This window comes from Bos grunniens, chromosome 4, assembly GCF_055505025.1.
Source record: "Bos grunniens cultivar Pamir isolate PY7600 chromosome 4, Bosgru_T2T1.0, whole genome shotgun sequence".
NCBI lineage: Eukaryota > Metazoa > Chordata > Mammalia > Artiodactyla > Bovidae > Bos > Bos grunniens.
This window is the reverse complement of record NC_141168.1, coordinates 75335424-75352767: the sequence shown is the minus strand read 5'-3', so window position 1 is coordinate 75352767 and position 17344 is coordinate 75335424. Positions and strand designations below refer to the sequence as shown.

At 36.1% G+C, this 17344-nt stretch overlaps 1 protein-coding gene across 2 annotated transcripts in view; it reads right to left on the bottom strand.

Moving 5' to 3' along the window:
* The window catches only part of RELN (reelin), a 557372-nt gene that overhangs the window by 278997 nt on the left and 261031 nt on the right, over positions 1-17344 (bottom strand). For both annotated transcript variants that reach the window (XM_086397037.1, XM_086397038.1), the window contains exons 5-6: positions 14765-14797; positions 11701-11779 (exon numbers count right to left, since the gene is read on the bottom strand). In XM_086397037.1, coding sequence (XP_086253163.1) covers positions 11701-11779; positions 14765-14797 — 112 coding nt within the window. The remainder of the gene's footprint in view (positions 1-11700; positions 11780-14764; positions 14798-17344) is intronic.

Below are 17344 nucleotides of genomic sequence, written 5' to 3'. Positions count from 1 at the left end.
GAAGTCCTATTCAAATAGGAAAAAGGCAAAGGTATGAAAAGATATCACAAAGCTCATAAAGCCAAGAGGCAGAAGCACAATAAGTAAAAACTTGGCAAATAAATAGACATATTTCCTATATGTGTATTACATGGAAAAAAATTCTAATCTTTTGAGCTATATTCCCACACAAAGAAGATCAACAATGTCAAGAAGCTTTGATTTTTTTAAGAATAAACAGAGAACAACTTCTGACATGGAATTTTGGAGAAACAGTAGTATCTCATATCTTAGTAGATTGAAATCTTTGCTTGATTACTGTAAAGAAAGATTCTAATAAAATGTCCTTTATGTTAGAAAAGACAGTAGTAGCTTCATGGTGCAACGAATATGTCTCTTGTTCACCATTTTATGCTTGGCATGATGTGAAAAGTGAAAGTCGCTCAGTCGTGTCCACTTTCTTTGGGACCCCATGGACTGTATAGTCCATGGAATTCTCCAGGCCAGAATACTGAAGTGGGTAGTCTTTCCCTTCTCCAGGGGATCTTCCCAACCCAAGGATTGAACCCATGTCCTCCACATTGCAGGCAGATTCTTTAGCAGTTGAGTCACAAGGAAAACACATGAATCCTGGAGTGGGTAGCCCATTCCATCTCCAGCAGATGTTCCTAACCCAGGAATTGAACCCGGGTCTCCTACATTGCAGGCGGATTCTTTAGCAACTTAGCTATCAGGGAAGCCCTAAGGCTTGAGGTCTAAAGCACTTCAAATAGAGCCTGGCACACTTCAAACAGAGCAAGCATGATGCAAATGTTAGCATAAGTTTTAACTATTTTTGATATGGATTTCCAACATTTTCATCCAAAACAAGTATGTTAGGTTTTTTTTCCCCCACAGAGAATCTGTTACATGAACTTTTTACTACTGTTTTTCTATTCTTAAAACTATACATTAATTTTCCCCAAGGAGTGTGATTTTGAAGTACAGAGAAGTAACATCAAAATCATAGTGGGCTTCTTAGTGATAGATGAGGATTATTTGTCCTCCAAGGCATTGTGAAATGACTCAGAAGAAAAATAAGCTTTGTCAGAGAGAAATTACAAGATTGTTCAACCCTCATATGGACTATCTGACATTTTCCTCCAGTAATTCTAAACTAAAATCATCACTGTTGGTGTGAAGTCTGAGGCCTGATATTTGAATTCTCAAAGCAATCATTCTATCTATAAATATTGATCAGCAGTTCCCAAATCAACTGTATATCAGGAAAATAATATCTGTATAAACACATGTATTTCAAATCCCCATCATCCACAGTTTATGTTAAATAGGATTCAGGTGTAGCCTAGATATCTATATATTATTTAAAGATGATTCTAGCATAGGTGCCTATAGCCTGGCACTAGGGAACCAGTGAATAGTAGATGTTTGATGTGTTTGGAGAACCACTTCTATTTTGTGGAATAACAGGAGTTAAAAAACCAATAAACACACAAAAAAGGTAATCAGTTACAGCATTCTCCCCACTTGGCTCAACAACCCCTCTGGACCTTTTTCTTGCGTGATGTGCTTTATAGATCCAGAAACTTAAAATTAACAAAGGCATTGGTACCCGGTTGAATCTTAAAGATCTTGAAATACCAGCTATTACTCACTGAACTGTTGCTACCTGGAGGCACAATGGCTTTACCAAGGACTAATGAAACAAATCTGTTAGTTTCCCATCAAGGTCTTTTAAATGCCCTTTGCTTGAATTTCTCACAGTATGACTGGGTTTGTCAACATAATTTTTTGTAATTTATTTTGAAAACACATCCCTCTGGGTAGTCAAATCCAATCCACTCTTAGCTGCCAATGGTGTATTTACTCATTTATCATTCATTAATTCATTATTATAATTAACAAACTTGTGCTAGGAACCTATAGGCACTGTGATGAGCTTTAGTGGTACAAACACCAAAAAAGGGCTATTTATTTCTAACATCTTAACCTGTAGTTTCCGAACTGAATTTGTTCAAGAAAATGATGGGTTCTGTAAAGTAAGGTAACATAGTCTTCAGAGATTAATGGAAAGAGGAAGTTTTAAATAATTTCAGTTAAACAGATTTTTGTTTTTCAATTTAAAAAGGAATGTGACCTCCCAAGCTAAGGATTAGAAATGAATTGCTTCTCTGCTTAAAAGTAATAGTGAATATTTCTCTAATCTAAGAACCTACTCCCCCTGCCTTCTTTTTCTCAATATGAAAAACAGAACATAAGAATCTGACAAATACCAAGTACATCATATGAACTGCCCACCTCAAAATATACTCTCATGAACAGTATGATTAAAAGACATTTTAAGGGAAATGCTTGCTATCCCCAAAGACCATGCAAAGCCTGAATTTATTGAGCTCTCTCTCTGAATCTATTTATCACATGCTTAGGTACCACATGAATCTTATCTATTACTAGAGTTCACAGATCATTAGGCGTTCAAGTTGGAGGGCATCTGAAGTATCACTGAGTTTCATTACCCCCTCATTTTACAAATTATAAAATGAGACTAGAGGCCAGTTTTCCTGACTCCTTGTCCAATATCCTTCCCACTCCACTCTAATGCAGCCAGGAAAAGAAAAGAACTCCAATTCTACAAAAATCATGTGCATTTCAAAAATGTTTTTCATCATTTTTGCTATCAGAGTTCATCTGGAAAACCTAGCATCTTTTCTTAAAAGTTGTTTTTTTCATTTATAGGATAAGGGGTTTTGCTTTGCTAATACAAATGTACAAAAATAAAAGAAATGTCATGGACTTCATAGAAAATGTTCAGAATGAATTTACTGGACTAAAGTACATAAGCAAATTCAATATTCCTTTGGTCATGTTACATCCTTAGATAATTCATCCCTATTTTATATACACATTATCATACTATCATTTTTTCCACCAACAAAACCATAAAGGAATCAGTAAGGATGAAGGCAGGTACTTGTTGACCAACACATGTGGATTAAACTGTAAACATAAAAGAAAAAGAATGCTTTGAGCCAAGATTTGGTTTTCACTCTAACAAGCTCCTTGGCAGTTTGAAACTTGTTATTTTGGTGTCAATACTCCATTTTTTAAAAAAAATTATTTAGGTGGCTGTTTTTGTTTAGAAATTATATTCAGTGTGCATTTGTGCTGTAGAGAGCACACTTCTGAAGGTATAATTATGTTTTTAATCCTGATTTTAAAATTTATTAGGCTAGAAAACGTGCCAAAGTCCCTGTTCAGGAGGCACAGAGGAAGCTGAAGTGAAATGTCCCCGGAGTCCCTGTGGTCCCCATGTCCTACAGAGACTCACACAGGACTTTCAGGACACTGGAAAGATGAGGATTAATGAGAAACTTGGGCTCCATCGAACAGTCAGAGATTTATGAATGGTTGGTGGTGACATCATCCTGATAACAATAAATAAATAACCGAAATACTATTTTCTCAAGAGCAGTCTAATTACATGGCTCATTCTTCTTTTTAGATCATAGTGAAATCACTCAGCCTTTAGTCAGTCACTCTGCTGAAACAAGTTAATCATCTGGAAACTCAGTGACAATCAGTTATCAAATTCTCATTTGGGATACAAGCTGTTTGTCCCCAAGACTGGGGACACTGTATTATCTCTCTGTAATTTATTGCCTCTAAAGGAGGCAATGTCTGGTATTCTATGAGTCAATTGTCTATTCACCAGCATTTCTGAACAGAGATATTAAAATACTTTTAATATTTGATCTGATTATAAAATGTACTTTAAAAGTGAAAGAGAAAAGAGAAATCTCTTATAATTTCCTGACCCAAAGATAACAAGTCTCTTTCCCCAGGTACAGCTCATACTGCATGTGTTGATAATCTAATGTGTGAGTTTGAAAGGCAAGGCTAGATCAGGGACTGGTGAATCTGTCAAAGTAAACAGGGCCCTGTCAGCCATCTGGGAGCTGGACAGTCAGCTGACCTCATCTGGAGACACTGGAGCTCCTTGTACTTTCCACTGAAACCTCAACAAGCAACCAACTATACTCCAAAAAAAAAAAAACCTCAATAAGCAGAACACTCAACTTTTGACCATATTTTATAGCAAAGAGATGATGTTTTATAGTAAAAAGGCATGACTATTTACTTGTGAAAGACCACACTTAAAAAAAAGAAAAACCCTCAAAGAATTCTCTTCTCTTTGTAAATATGGAATATTTTTAGAAAAACAGCAAGGAAAGTCCACTCTATAAGACTGAGAATAATATTACCTTCAACGATGTCATGACTTTTTTTTCTAAGGAACTAACACATGCTCTAAATATGAAAATGACAAATTCCATTTATAGTTCATTCTTTCTCATTACTTCTCACTGAGGAAGGTAAGAGAACTCTTCCTATTCATCAGGGAGTTTAAAAATTTAATTTCTCCTTTGTTAACAGCTATAATGACAAATATTATTTGAATTAAAAATATCCCTTCTAATACCCTACTACTGAATGCAATATTCTGACCTCCTACTATGGTGAATTCTACTACACGCTGCTTGAGGAAATATTTTCTCATTTGTTTCAAATGTACTTGACATTTAATTCCATTGAGTGAGTTCTTATTTCTGTCATAAAAAACAGAGATTAAAGAAGGAAATAATAAGCTTCCAGATTCGCACCTTTTTTTAATAGTAGGACACCTCCTGGTTAACCTTTCTATTGTTGATGAAGTTTTCCCTAGAGCAATTACATCAGGGTAAGTGGAAGAAGGGGGAGGAAGCAAGAAAAAGAAGGTTAGAGGAGAGTTTTATAATAAGAGAAAAAAGTTACTAACAAAGGAGAAGAGAGAGTGAGAAAAAGTAGAAAAAGGGGAGGTCAAGAAGATGAAGAGAAAAAGTAGAAAAGGACGCACAGAACATCAGAGTATCAGGGGACTTCCCTGGTAGTCCAGTGGCTAGGACTCCTTGAATGCAACGCAGGGGGCCTGGGTTTGATCCCTGGTCTGGGAACTAGATCCCACATGCTGCAACAAAAATCCTACATGCTGCAAAAGAAAATTAAAGATCCTGCCTGCCACAACTAAGATCCAATGCAGTCAAATAAATAATAAGTATACTTTTAACAAAGATCAGAATATTGGACCATTAAACCTTAAAACTGAATTATAATTCCACAATCCAAACTACAGGGATATATTAGAGGTTTTGGCAAAGGTAAGTCATCAGATAAAATATTATTTTGCAGATATTTATTACCCATTCACAGTCTCCCTTTGTCACCAGCTCCTGAAAACTTATAAGGTATATGTTTCATGTCAAATAGGTAAGATGGCATATTAGGTGATATGATTCCAAGTGGTCATCATTACAACAACAACCAAAGGCCCCCTGGAAATCCTTCAGCAGTGATGTGCAGACCTTGATGCCCATGGTGAGTGCTTCCTTCACCCATCAGATCTTACAGGCTTACCACCCACAGGCCAGTTGTACACTGAACAACGTGGATGTACTTCTATCTACTCCCCCCCACCCCCCACCCCCAGTGACACTGGTCATCAGATTTACTTTGTTCTGATTACCTGGAAACTACATTTATATTGTAGTTTTCACACCTGTCTACTAAATGGAGTCCCCTCTGCTCTTGTTTTCTATGGGGGCTCCAAGATACTAAGGAACTCTGAAGTAGTTTTACTGCTTGCTTGACTTCTTTTATCTTACACGGATTAAACTACTGATCACTGAATAAATAAAGAATCAGCTAGAATAACTCACCCCCATACTAAAATTTCAGTCGTTTTAGGGTCTTTGTTTAGATAATTATTTTTCTCAAAGAAAATAAACTTTAATACACCAAATCACCAATCTTTTTGCTCCATTTCTGGGTAACTGCTCCAATAAATTAGGATTTTGAAGAGACTATCAGATGCAGCAGAGTCTGTGATCTCAATTTCTCTAGTTCTGTAGTGTGATCTTTTTAACCTATAAAAATGGAAATGTTCTAGTCTTTTTTTGATTCAAGCAACTCTATGCAGTGCCAGCCACAGAGCTGTAAATTGTGGGGCTTTCTGTATGATAAGCCAACTGGCAGCGGTCTTCATGTGCCACAGGATCTGAGACAACTTCATTTGTGTCTCTCTTCTTGATGTCTCATATCCCTGTTGGCATCACAACTTACTCATCTAAGATGCTTCTTCTGATGAGTGACTCTTGTTCTTCCCTGATCTCTGCTGAAGAGAACATCTCTGCTATTGTTACTGTGCTGGAGGGGAAACATCTGTTGTCTTCAAATTGCTATTTATCATCATGTTTTCTAACAGTCTCCCATTTCCCACTAGAACATCATAGCCTAGTGATATTATAGCTCTGGATTCCTTCTGTGATCTTCAGAAAACAAGCATTAAAGGGATAATCTGTATGCCAAAACAAAGATTCTTCCTGACTTTCTGATTGCTTAGAGGGTAAAGACATCTCTTAAGAAAACTTCAATTATTTTTTAAAATTTACTTACTTTTAAGTTCTTTTAACTTTGTCTCTCCATCTCTCTGAACTCTTTTTAACTCAAGTTATGAATCATAAATGTCTCCTATTTCTTAACTTTTCTCATTTTTTAAAATTACTGTTGAAATTTTTTACTGAGGTAAATTTCCACACAGGGAAATACACAGATCTCAAGCTTGACAAAGGTACACATCTATGTAACCCATGCTCTCATAATACTATATATAATATATTAATCACCCTAGAAATTTCCTCATGCTCCTACTCAGTCAATTCCCCATCCCTGAAACAATCACTAATCTAATTTCTAGCACTTTTGATAATATCATCTATTCTAGATTTCATGTAAGTAGGATCATACAGTAAGAATTATTTTGGGTCTGGCTTCTTTCATTCAACATAATATTTTTGAAATTCAACCATGTTGTTTCAGCTATCAATAAGTTATTGCTTTTTATTTCCGAATAGCATGCCACTGTATGAATGTATCACCATTTATCCATTCTCCTGTTTATGGGTACCTGTGATGTTACTAGTTTTTTGCTATTAGGTGTAGTTCTTTTTAGTTAAAAAAAAATCAAGATTTCTCACCATTCATATGGAATACTGACCGTGTTTATATGATACTAAAATAATTAATTCATAAAAATAAACTATAAAAAAGGTGGTTGAGACACAAGTAGAACATGCTTAAGTGAAATGTTGAGATAGAGCGTATTTGTAGGTCTTTACTTTCCTTCTAAATTTAGTTATAAGAGGTTTTCCTTCCTATGTTTTTTTTTTTTTTCTTTTTGGCTATAGGGTTGTCTCGATTGGAACAAGACTCTACTGATCCATCTCCATCAACAGGAGTGTAATCACACTGAACACACTTGATAATGAAGAACTGTCAACAGTGTTGGTAAGTCAGTGTTGCTCTATCCACATTCTTTCTCTCAGTCTCTTGGGTTCAACGGTACATTTGATCTGATGTGGCTATTGTTGTGATCCAGAGGTCTACCTGCATGTGGCCCAGCATCAGGCCAAGTTAAGGTGGAGAAGCCTCACTCTCATCAAGCCTGAGGCGTCACTATATTCCCATGAAAGGGTTTTGCTGTTCTCTTCACTTGTAACTTTACCTCTCATTTTTTATTTGAACAAAGCAAACAGAAATGGCTGAGAGAATGGGAGATAAAAGGCCACTTCTCTGGCAGCACCAAAGGGAGACCCCCTTTGGGGGTCAAAGCACAGAAGGACTCTATACTCCACACCTCAGGGAGGCAGAAAGACCACAGTGGCATGATAGCACAGCAGAGCACCACAGACACATTCACAGCCCAGGCGCAGGAGCAGCAGAAGTTGTCATGCCTTCAAGCAGGGATCAAATGGAGCAATCATCATGAAGGAGTGAGTGATTAGGACAGGCAAGAAGGCTACCTGTGCGGACCAGTCACCAAAAACTAGATGAGACAGGGAGGATTTAGTGGATATCTGTAGGAACAGAGGACTGGGGAATAAGAGGTGTGTCCCCACCTACCCCTTGCCTTTGAACTAATAAGCTCTCTGATACTTAGCTACAACATCAGAAAAATGGGAGAAGGGAAGCTAAAGTTGACCAAAATTTAGTTTTCACTATTAGCAGAAGGCATACAATGAAAAGAAATTGAGTTAAAAAGAATAACGAAAGTTTTATTTCTCTGATACCCAATTTTGTGGACAGAATTCATAACTGTAACACTTGTGTAAGCCTAAATAATTTCTGGAAGGACTGACAGAAACTGGTAACAGTTGATTCCTCTAGAGGGACGGAATATAGATCTAGTGTGGGAAGAAGGTTTATTTTTATTATTTTTAATATTATTGAAGTTTTCACTAAGTACATTTATTAATTTTAAAATCAAATCTAATATTTAAGCTAAGCAGAGAGACAGATTCAATACTGAGTTGATGTAAAAAAGTTTCCTGGTTCTAGTCCAATCACTGTCATATACTTGGGATAATAATTTAGCTGGTACGTTCATTCATTATAATAGTAATATCATTGTATGCCCCTTGTTTTTTGTGTACAGTCATTTGTACAAGAGATAAGAAATTCAGATATCAAGAATAATATGAAATGAAGTGGGAAAAAAAGTTGATTTCACTAGGTGAAGTCAACGGAAGCAAATAAAGTGTGAATGACTAAATTTAAACTGATCTCTCTCCCCATCATTGCACAGATGGGACTGTAGTTTCTTAATTTTTCCTTTTGCTTGTCCTTAAAAATTTCAAGTCAAATAATGCACATGATGATTTTCAAACTCTATGGAAGAAACATGCTCATAAAAGCAGAGTGCTTTTCTCTTGTGACAAATTATTGAGTGATATATTGAGCCTTGGGAATTTGCCCCAAAGCAGTACACCCTGAGCTTCTTCCTATCTGGTGGTGTGTGCCAAGGGCATAAAGTTATGGGTTGTCAGTAAGGATTCCCCTTCCTGGTTTTCACAAAGCTGCTCAGTGGCTTCTAATTGGGGTAAAGAAAATCAAAGATAATATCATAAGGGACAAAACTCACATGTCAATACGTATACCAAGAAAACAGAGTTCAGGAGAGTGAAAATGCCTGGTAGTGGTGGTGGTTCAGTTGCCAAGTCGTGTCCGACTCTTTGTGATGCCATGGACTGTAGCCCTCCAGAGGCTCTGTCCGTGGGATTCTCCAGGCAAGAATACTGGAGTGGGCTGCCATTTCCTTCTCCAGGGGATCTTCCTGGATCTCCTGCAATGCAGTTGGATTCTTTATGAACTGAGCCAACAGGGAAGCCCAAAAACTGCCTATGTTGGTCGAAAGCAAGAGAGAGCTTTGTTATGTTATTGGAAATACTTCACTGGAATAGCTGATTGTATTGGTTTTTAACTTTAGGGAGCTTACATCTACTTTAAGGGAGGGGTTAAGATATTTAATACTCTTTGTTTCTCCCTTCTCTATAATTCTACTGTATTTTCATTAATATATTATATAATATAGATATATTTAATTTGAAGTCTGTTTTTGATCTGAATACAGTAAGAGAAGACTTGGGGACTCATTTACATAAATTGACTGAAGAATATTTTAATAATAATGACTTGGGATCATATCTGAGCTCCTGAGAGGCAAGTAGACCAAAATGCAAGTATAGCATAGGAGGAAGAAAGAAAGGGAAGAAGGAGGGAGACAAAAAGGTAGAGTAGGAGACAGAGAATAGGAGAGGCAAAGAAGGAACTAATTCGTACTGAGCAGCAGCAATACATTAGGAGATGCGCCAGACCTTTTCAGGTTCATCAAACTTTAAAATAATGGCGTTAGGAAAATACTCGGCTCACTTTTACTGACAAGAAATGTGGCTCAGAGAGGTAAAGCAAGCTTTGTACTATTCTCAGATACCCAGCTGGCAAGTAGCTAGCTTGAAAGTCCACCCAGACAGACCTGATTTCAGAACTTCTGCCACTTATGTTCAACAAAGCCATCTCTCAAATGATGAGAGCTTCCTATGTTATTATTACTATTATTATTACTTTTTAATCGTAAGGAGACTAGATGAAGGAGATTGTGGTCAATAAGGGATAAAGTAAAATTACTCTGAAGCATATTTGATAGAAGACAGGAGTGCATGGCTTTTTAAAGTTAATGAAAGGTTTTCTAAACAAGAGGAAAAACCATAGGTTAAGTAAGTGGGACACAAAATCCATAACTTCGGTCAAGAAAGCATCTACCAGATCAGTCATGAAAATGGGTGAAGCAAAATCAATCACGTTTTATTGATTTCAAAAATAACAGAATTTGGACCACATAAAAGTCACATTTTGTATTTGTCAAGAAAACTCACTGAAGAAAATGAATTAGCTTGACACAAATGAACTCGCCTTGAAAGAAACAAATCATCTGATAACATCTATATTAATGGCATATAAAAAAGCCAAATGTGAGGAGAATGAGAGAATTTTTCTTCAATAGAAGTAGTGCTTAGAAAGTTTTTGGCTTTTCCTTAATAAAGATTTTCAACTTATTTTAAGAAATTTATATTTAGAACATGTTCAGAGGTAAGTGAAATCTTTTTGATAAGTTATCTCTTTAATAGTGTATGAATCATAAGACTATGTCTCTGTCTAGTCTGATTTTTTTGTATACTTGTACTCTCTAAATCTATATTTCTTTCTAGAAAAGACATAAGTTCCTGTTTGTATTTAAGCATCAAGACTTTCTAAACCTCTATGTCATCTTCAATTCTCAGGTTAAGGACTACTTTCTCCAAGAAACTCTCACTAGAGTCAGCCTTTCTTTTCTAGAACTGTAGTATGTTATTTATAACACTCAAGGATTTCTATCCTGAATCATAAGCTTTTTAAAAATGTGTTTTAAGTGCATCCTCTACTGAACTATAAGCTACTCAAAAGAAGGAATCACATTCCTTTTTAATGTACTATATAAATAAAATAACTATGGTTTGATATTTGTTGAACAGTGAAAATAAGGAAAAACAAATTAATATCATATGCAGACATTTGAGGATGAAGTGGTTATTCTCTTCCTAGTCTTGAATATTGCTTGGGTTTTGGTTACAACCTGATTACATTAGAGCTTCTAATTTATCTTGAACTCTTTTTCATGTACACAAATCATTTAGTACCACAGAAAATAACATATTCAGATATTCTCTCAAATTATGTAGACTGACTATAGCTCTCAATGGATAGACTCATTTCTCCAAAGTCAGAAAAATACAACAAACTGCCAACAAATTCATGCATCCATTTATAAGTTTCTAATGTATGTGTTTTGGTTAATTCTTTCTTTACCCTCCAAAATCCCATAGGGTTGTCTCTAAACAGCTTTGGAAGGAAAGACTAGAGTATAAATGAGGTAATCCAGTAACATATAAGTTATTTGGAAGTATGACTCAAAAAATCTGTCAGTTTCAGATAAGTCATTTCCCTTCTTTCCTTTAACATAAATGCAATTATTAGGCATAATAAAGCACAATGTTTTCTATGTAAATAACTTGTACTACTGAAAAAAACTGACCAAACCCATGGCTTTGAGGGGTACCTAGATTCAGTTCTTAAAGAAGTCAGGAAATAGACAATAGACATACTCTAGGTGACATTAATCCCAGTTCCTTAGTTGAACAATTCTCATTGATAACGTAGAGCTAAAGAGCAATTTAATTTTATGTAACTACTCCAAGGAAGCTTTTTTTTTTTTGCCTTTTATAGACCAAAGTGAGGCATGATCCTTTAACTTACCATATGTTTGGATTCAATTCCTTTTGGTGGTAGGAGTCAAAATCATCTCGTAGGATAATACTGTCACTATGAATTTCAGCTAAAGGAAGACAAAGATTTAGAAAAGGGTTATACTAAACAATAGATTTAGCTATGCAAAAGAGTCAACATGCTACATTTATGATGAATAACAGTATTTTAAACTAAAACTGAAGTTTAAACAAGCAGCTAATTGCATTTGCTGTGCCCCTAAGCTACTAAGTAAAAGAATAACTCTGCTGTTTAGAAGTCTGGAAACCAGAGCCCCCAAAGAGAACCCTACCAAAATGTCACCCAGCTCACAGAGGTGGGAAGACCAAGGTTAGCACTAGCCTACAAGGAAAGGTCACATAAGACTTGCCCCTCACAGCTCAACACATCCAGAACAGAGTCAGTGCCTAACTCACTTTAGAGCACTGAAGGGAACAGAACATTGTGGCTATTTGTTGTCAGCTAACATTGCTGTTATTTACTAACCCATCTCCTCTTCTCTTTCTTACTACCCCTCTTGCCCTGACTTGCTTTTTCTCATTCCCTATATTCACTCATTTTTTAAAATTTACTGTGTTCCAAATTGTTAACATTTTCCCCTTCAGAGCTGCATAGGAGAAATTATCTACACACGTAAGTAAAACTTCTAAATAAAGTCATGTTAGAAGTCAGGAGGAATGGCAGAAAACCATCCATAGTCTTAAATATATTATTGTTACACCTGAGATTGTATTAAATACTTCTTTTTAAGTTATAGAAGAATTCAGGTCATGCCAAGAGCAAAGAATGTTTTCATTAACTGTAGTGTATGTGATATTTCCATTGAATAGAGGATGGACAAGTAAAAACAATTTCACGGCCAGCTACAATGTAAGTAGACTCATTTTTAAAGCTGTATGAGGAATGATAATTATTTCTCCACAAATTGTAAAAAGTGAATTTGGTGCTTGAAAATCTTCTCATCTGATTCCCATGGTTTGCTTGGGAAATTTGTTTGAGCTAGTATAAATTCTCTGGGTCTATATAATTTTGTTTGGACTAGTTTGCACATGCTTTTTAAAAAAATGAAAATCATATAATCTGATTAATAAAACATAACCCCAAATTTTTATTTTTTCCAAAAGTGATATTTTACCCTTTTGGGGGGTTCACTTGTATATAATTTATTGAACTGACTGAAGGATTAAATATCACCTCCAAATACCACAAAGTTCACTTGCAAATTCTCTTTGGTAACAATGCCACCTGCAGGCACCCTCACCCTCTTTATATCAGGTATGCCAGTAGGTAAGCACATAACGAAGTCGGGAAAACCAGTGAATCAGCATGTATTGAGAGAAATGGCTGTTCAGACTCAAAGCCTTAGGCTCGACAACAGGAAGAATATGGATTTACACTGGAGAGAACACTGTGATGTCTTCTGTGCTTGGGAGTGATTTAATGATTCCTCTGAGTGATTAGATGCAGTGTCTGAAATGCCTACAGGGTACTGCTCTCTCAAATACCCAATATGGCTGAGATGCGGCTGGGCCACTGTGGGTCACCAGCCTGCCTCAGCTGCCAGAAGGCATGCTTCTAAGTGCTTGCGTTCATCTGCCAAAGAAGAGGAGCCCCAAGCTGTAGCATTACATAAAAGTAGAGCTTCTCAAGGCAGATTTTCCAAAGAGAAAAATAAATTAATTGGGTTTATAGGTTGAAAGAGAAAGCCCAAGAGACAAATACTGACCCATCTGCAAGTCCCACAGTGACAGACAGCTGAAAAGGCTGGAGTCAGCTAGGATGATTTCTTTTCATTCTTATTAAATAGTGTGTGTAGGAAACTGCTTTTAAAATCAGTCTTCACTGTCATATATGAGAAATTTAACTCTTAAAGATCATTTGCTTTCCAAAGATTTTTTACAGAGTCATGGGTAAGCCTCTATGGTTATTTGTTCATGTATTGCCTTCTTTCCAAATATTATTATTACATATATATATATATATCCCTGACTATGCTTTAGAAATACAAATTCATCTAATCCTCATAACAACCACAGGAGGTAGGTACTATCATTACTTCTATTTTATAGGTGAGGAAACAGGCATAGAAAGATTAAGTAACTTGCCCAATATCACCATGCAAGCCAAGTGGCAGAGGTGACATAAATCCAGTTTATTTGGCTCCAGAATCCATACTGTACAATCTTGCCTCAAGAACTGCAGCCCACTAAATACATGTCAGAATGAAAAAATCATGAGAAAAATGAGAGGAAGCAACTTTACATGGTGCTATTAAACAAAGCATCCAGTTATTTAGACAATCTCATTTTAGTTTTTGAAGAAATGGCCAAATTATTTCTCTTTTTACAAGCTAGTGCTAGTTTAAGCCAATACTTTGGCCTGATGCGAATGGCCAACTCATTGGAAAAGACCCTGAAGCCAGAAAAGATTAAAGGCAGAAGGAGAAGATGAGACAGAAGATGTTGGAGAAGGCAGAAGGAAGATTGAAGGCAGAAGGAGAAGATGTTGACAGAAGATAAGATGGTTGGATGGCATCACTGATTCAACAGACATGAACTTGGGCAAACTCTGGGAGATGGTGAGGGACAGGGAAGCCTGGTGTGCTGCAGTCCTTGTGGTTGTGAAGAGTCAAACACAACTTGGCAACTGAACAACAACAACACTGGTTTAAGCAGATATCTCAGATCTGCTTCCACACTCATAGCTCCTTGCCTATTGCCTCCATGCTCTACTATTTATGATGGGTAGAGGCTTAGGGGAAAATTCAGCATTAGAATCCTATGCCAAAAGACCAGATCCAACTGGATTCTAAGGATAAATGCAGCAACAGGTTCAAAAGTCCTTCCATTAGCCCAAACTGGACTTTTGGATCACCTCCTCAGTGAGATCTCAGGTTAAAGTATAATCTGGACCTGAGTATTATTTCAATGAACGATCAGAGAATCAGAGAGGGCAGAGAGTTTCCTCATCTCTGTATGCCCTGCTCACATGGCAAAGGAGTGAAACAAGTAGATCTAGCGCTGAGGTCAGTGACACTGGAGTCTCAAATACTCACCTAGATGTGGGTGCACAGTGGCCTCTGTTGGAGCTGGACCAAGAGAGAAAAATGGAAAGATGATTTATTAGCAGCAAAAGCAAAATCCATTAATAAACAATCACAAATATGGTTATAAAACTTAAGCCATACTAAACAAATAAAGAGCTAGATAGAACTTTTTAGAGGACTAAGAAGAAAATGTCAATTAACGTCCTAAAATAAGATGTCCAACTCACTAGTTAGTTGTTATATTTAAAAGTCATGCATTACTCCTAAAGTGAAAAGCAGAACTCCTTACACACAGGATAGTTATTTATCATACAAGTTTAGTCAGGTATTCCTTGAAACTTACAATACGAATGTAACGTGAGCACCCATTACATACCATGGGCCATTCTGGGTGTGCAGTAGTATAGGGACAAAAAGCACCCTCCTTGCTCTCAAAGAGCTTACCATCTGGTGGAGATAAGTACAGTATAGTGTAATAAGTGCTATGGGATAGTGTTTAGAGGTCATAGGGTGAGAAGGGCACAAATGAAGGATACTAATTCTAGGCTGCCCAGGAGAAGACAGTGGTCAGGAGAGGCTGCTGAGTTGTGAAAGACTAGCAGGAGGAGACAGGTTGGGGTAGGAGAGGGAAGAGGTGTTTCTTTCTGGAGTGAAAGTGAAATGGCACTGAGAAGTAGGAGAGAATGGTCTTTTGGAACAAGTACAACTATTTCAGCATGACATGAACAAAGTTTCGGAGGAGGGGGTAGTAAAGTGAAGTTGGGAAGATTGGAAGGCCAAGATTATGAAACTGAATGCTAAGGAGTTTGGATTTTACTATGAAAGCATGATGATCTCCTGAACATTTATCAGCAAAGGAGTACCTGTTCAAATATGCATTTTAAGAACAGGCACTCTGGTAAGAGTTAGGAAATAAGGGATACTGGCCAACTGACACTTTGGTGATTTTTTTTTTCTCAGTGGATTCCTAAATCTAGGAAGAAATGTTGCCAATTCACTTATCTAAAAATTAGAACTATAACAGATATTTTAACATCTTTTACATTCATTAAAGAAGAAATTTAGCTAGGTATTAAAAAATTAGTTTCTATCACAATTATCAGTGCTTCAGTTATGTTAGATGAAAAATCCACAGTTAAGTTTGTAGTTTGTAATTCAAACTAGAGATGTTTGTCTTATTGCAATTATCAGTTAGAAATATTTTCTAGTCAGTACAATAGTTAGATAAATGTAACAAAACATCTGCAGAGACATCAATTAAATTACCTATAAATTTTAAATGACTCTGATTACTAAGACCTAGATGCAATAAAGAGAATATTATGTATTAGTCTATTTTAATCTAAGGAGTCTATCCAAATTGATATCTTTCTTTCCAAAATTATTTTGGCACATGGCATTTTTCACTGAATCACCTCCAAAATAATCATCATGGAAGGGCCATTTAGAAATCATCCTCTGAATCAGAATCTCTGGGAATGGAAACTTGGAATTTGTATTTTTAAAACCTCCTCAGCTGATTCTAACAGAAAGCCAGCATCAAAAATAACTGTCTTGATCACATGATACAATTCTTACTTTTATAGCATGCAAAACTGTTATCTATAGTAAGTATATATCTTTTATCCCAATAAGAAATAAGTTCCTCAAAGACATAAAATATGCCCACTGAAGACATCAGCCTAAAGCTGGTAATAGATTCTCAATAAATACTTAATTGAATCAAATGCTATTTTCTTTCTTAGTTGTAATGTATTTTATGATATTTTGGAAAATAATAACTAAAGATCCAAATGTTTGAAAAATGCCAAAATAAACTCATAATGTTGTTAAAGTTCTTTAGTATAAGCAGTTTGGATAGTTTAAACACCCAACTAATGTCCAGTTGGATTTAACTCAACAAACTTATGTTTTCAATCACTAGTTAGGAAGACTCAGTGTGCTTTTTACAAAATATACCCACTGTCTGAGATAACTAAACATTATTTCCTCAAAAAGAGGAACATAGTACACATTAAACTTGGTGAAATGAAAAGTATTTTTCCTTGAAAAATAGTCTAATGTGTATAGTATAATACACATATATATTTGGTCCAAAATCTAGTAAAGTAATGGACCTGGGAAGCTTATTTTAATCATCTCTCAGTAAGCAACTATATCAACCTAGTTTTACGCAGTGTAAAAGAATTTTGTAAGCTTGTAGAAAGTTCACCATCCTTTCTGAATTTTGTAAGCTTGTAGAAAGTTCACCACCTTTTCTAAATTTATCGGAATAAATAGACCACAGAAGAATTGGAGTAAGTAGCCTGAAGAAGTATAATATAGTTCAACAACATATATTACACTCCCACTTGGATACTAGTACTTGCTTTGCCTCATACTACTGATTTGGATGAATTACTAAGATCCTGAATTATATTAATTTTCCAAAAAGGTCTTAACTCTTTCCTTTATTAAGTATAAAATGTATGCTTCAGAAAGATCCTAGCTTGTCAATCTTCCAATGCGTGTAGTGGCATACCTCCAAGCATACAGTTCCTGCTCCTTTCCATTGAACTGACTCATCCTTCTAGATCGACTGAATGTTTT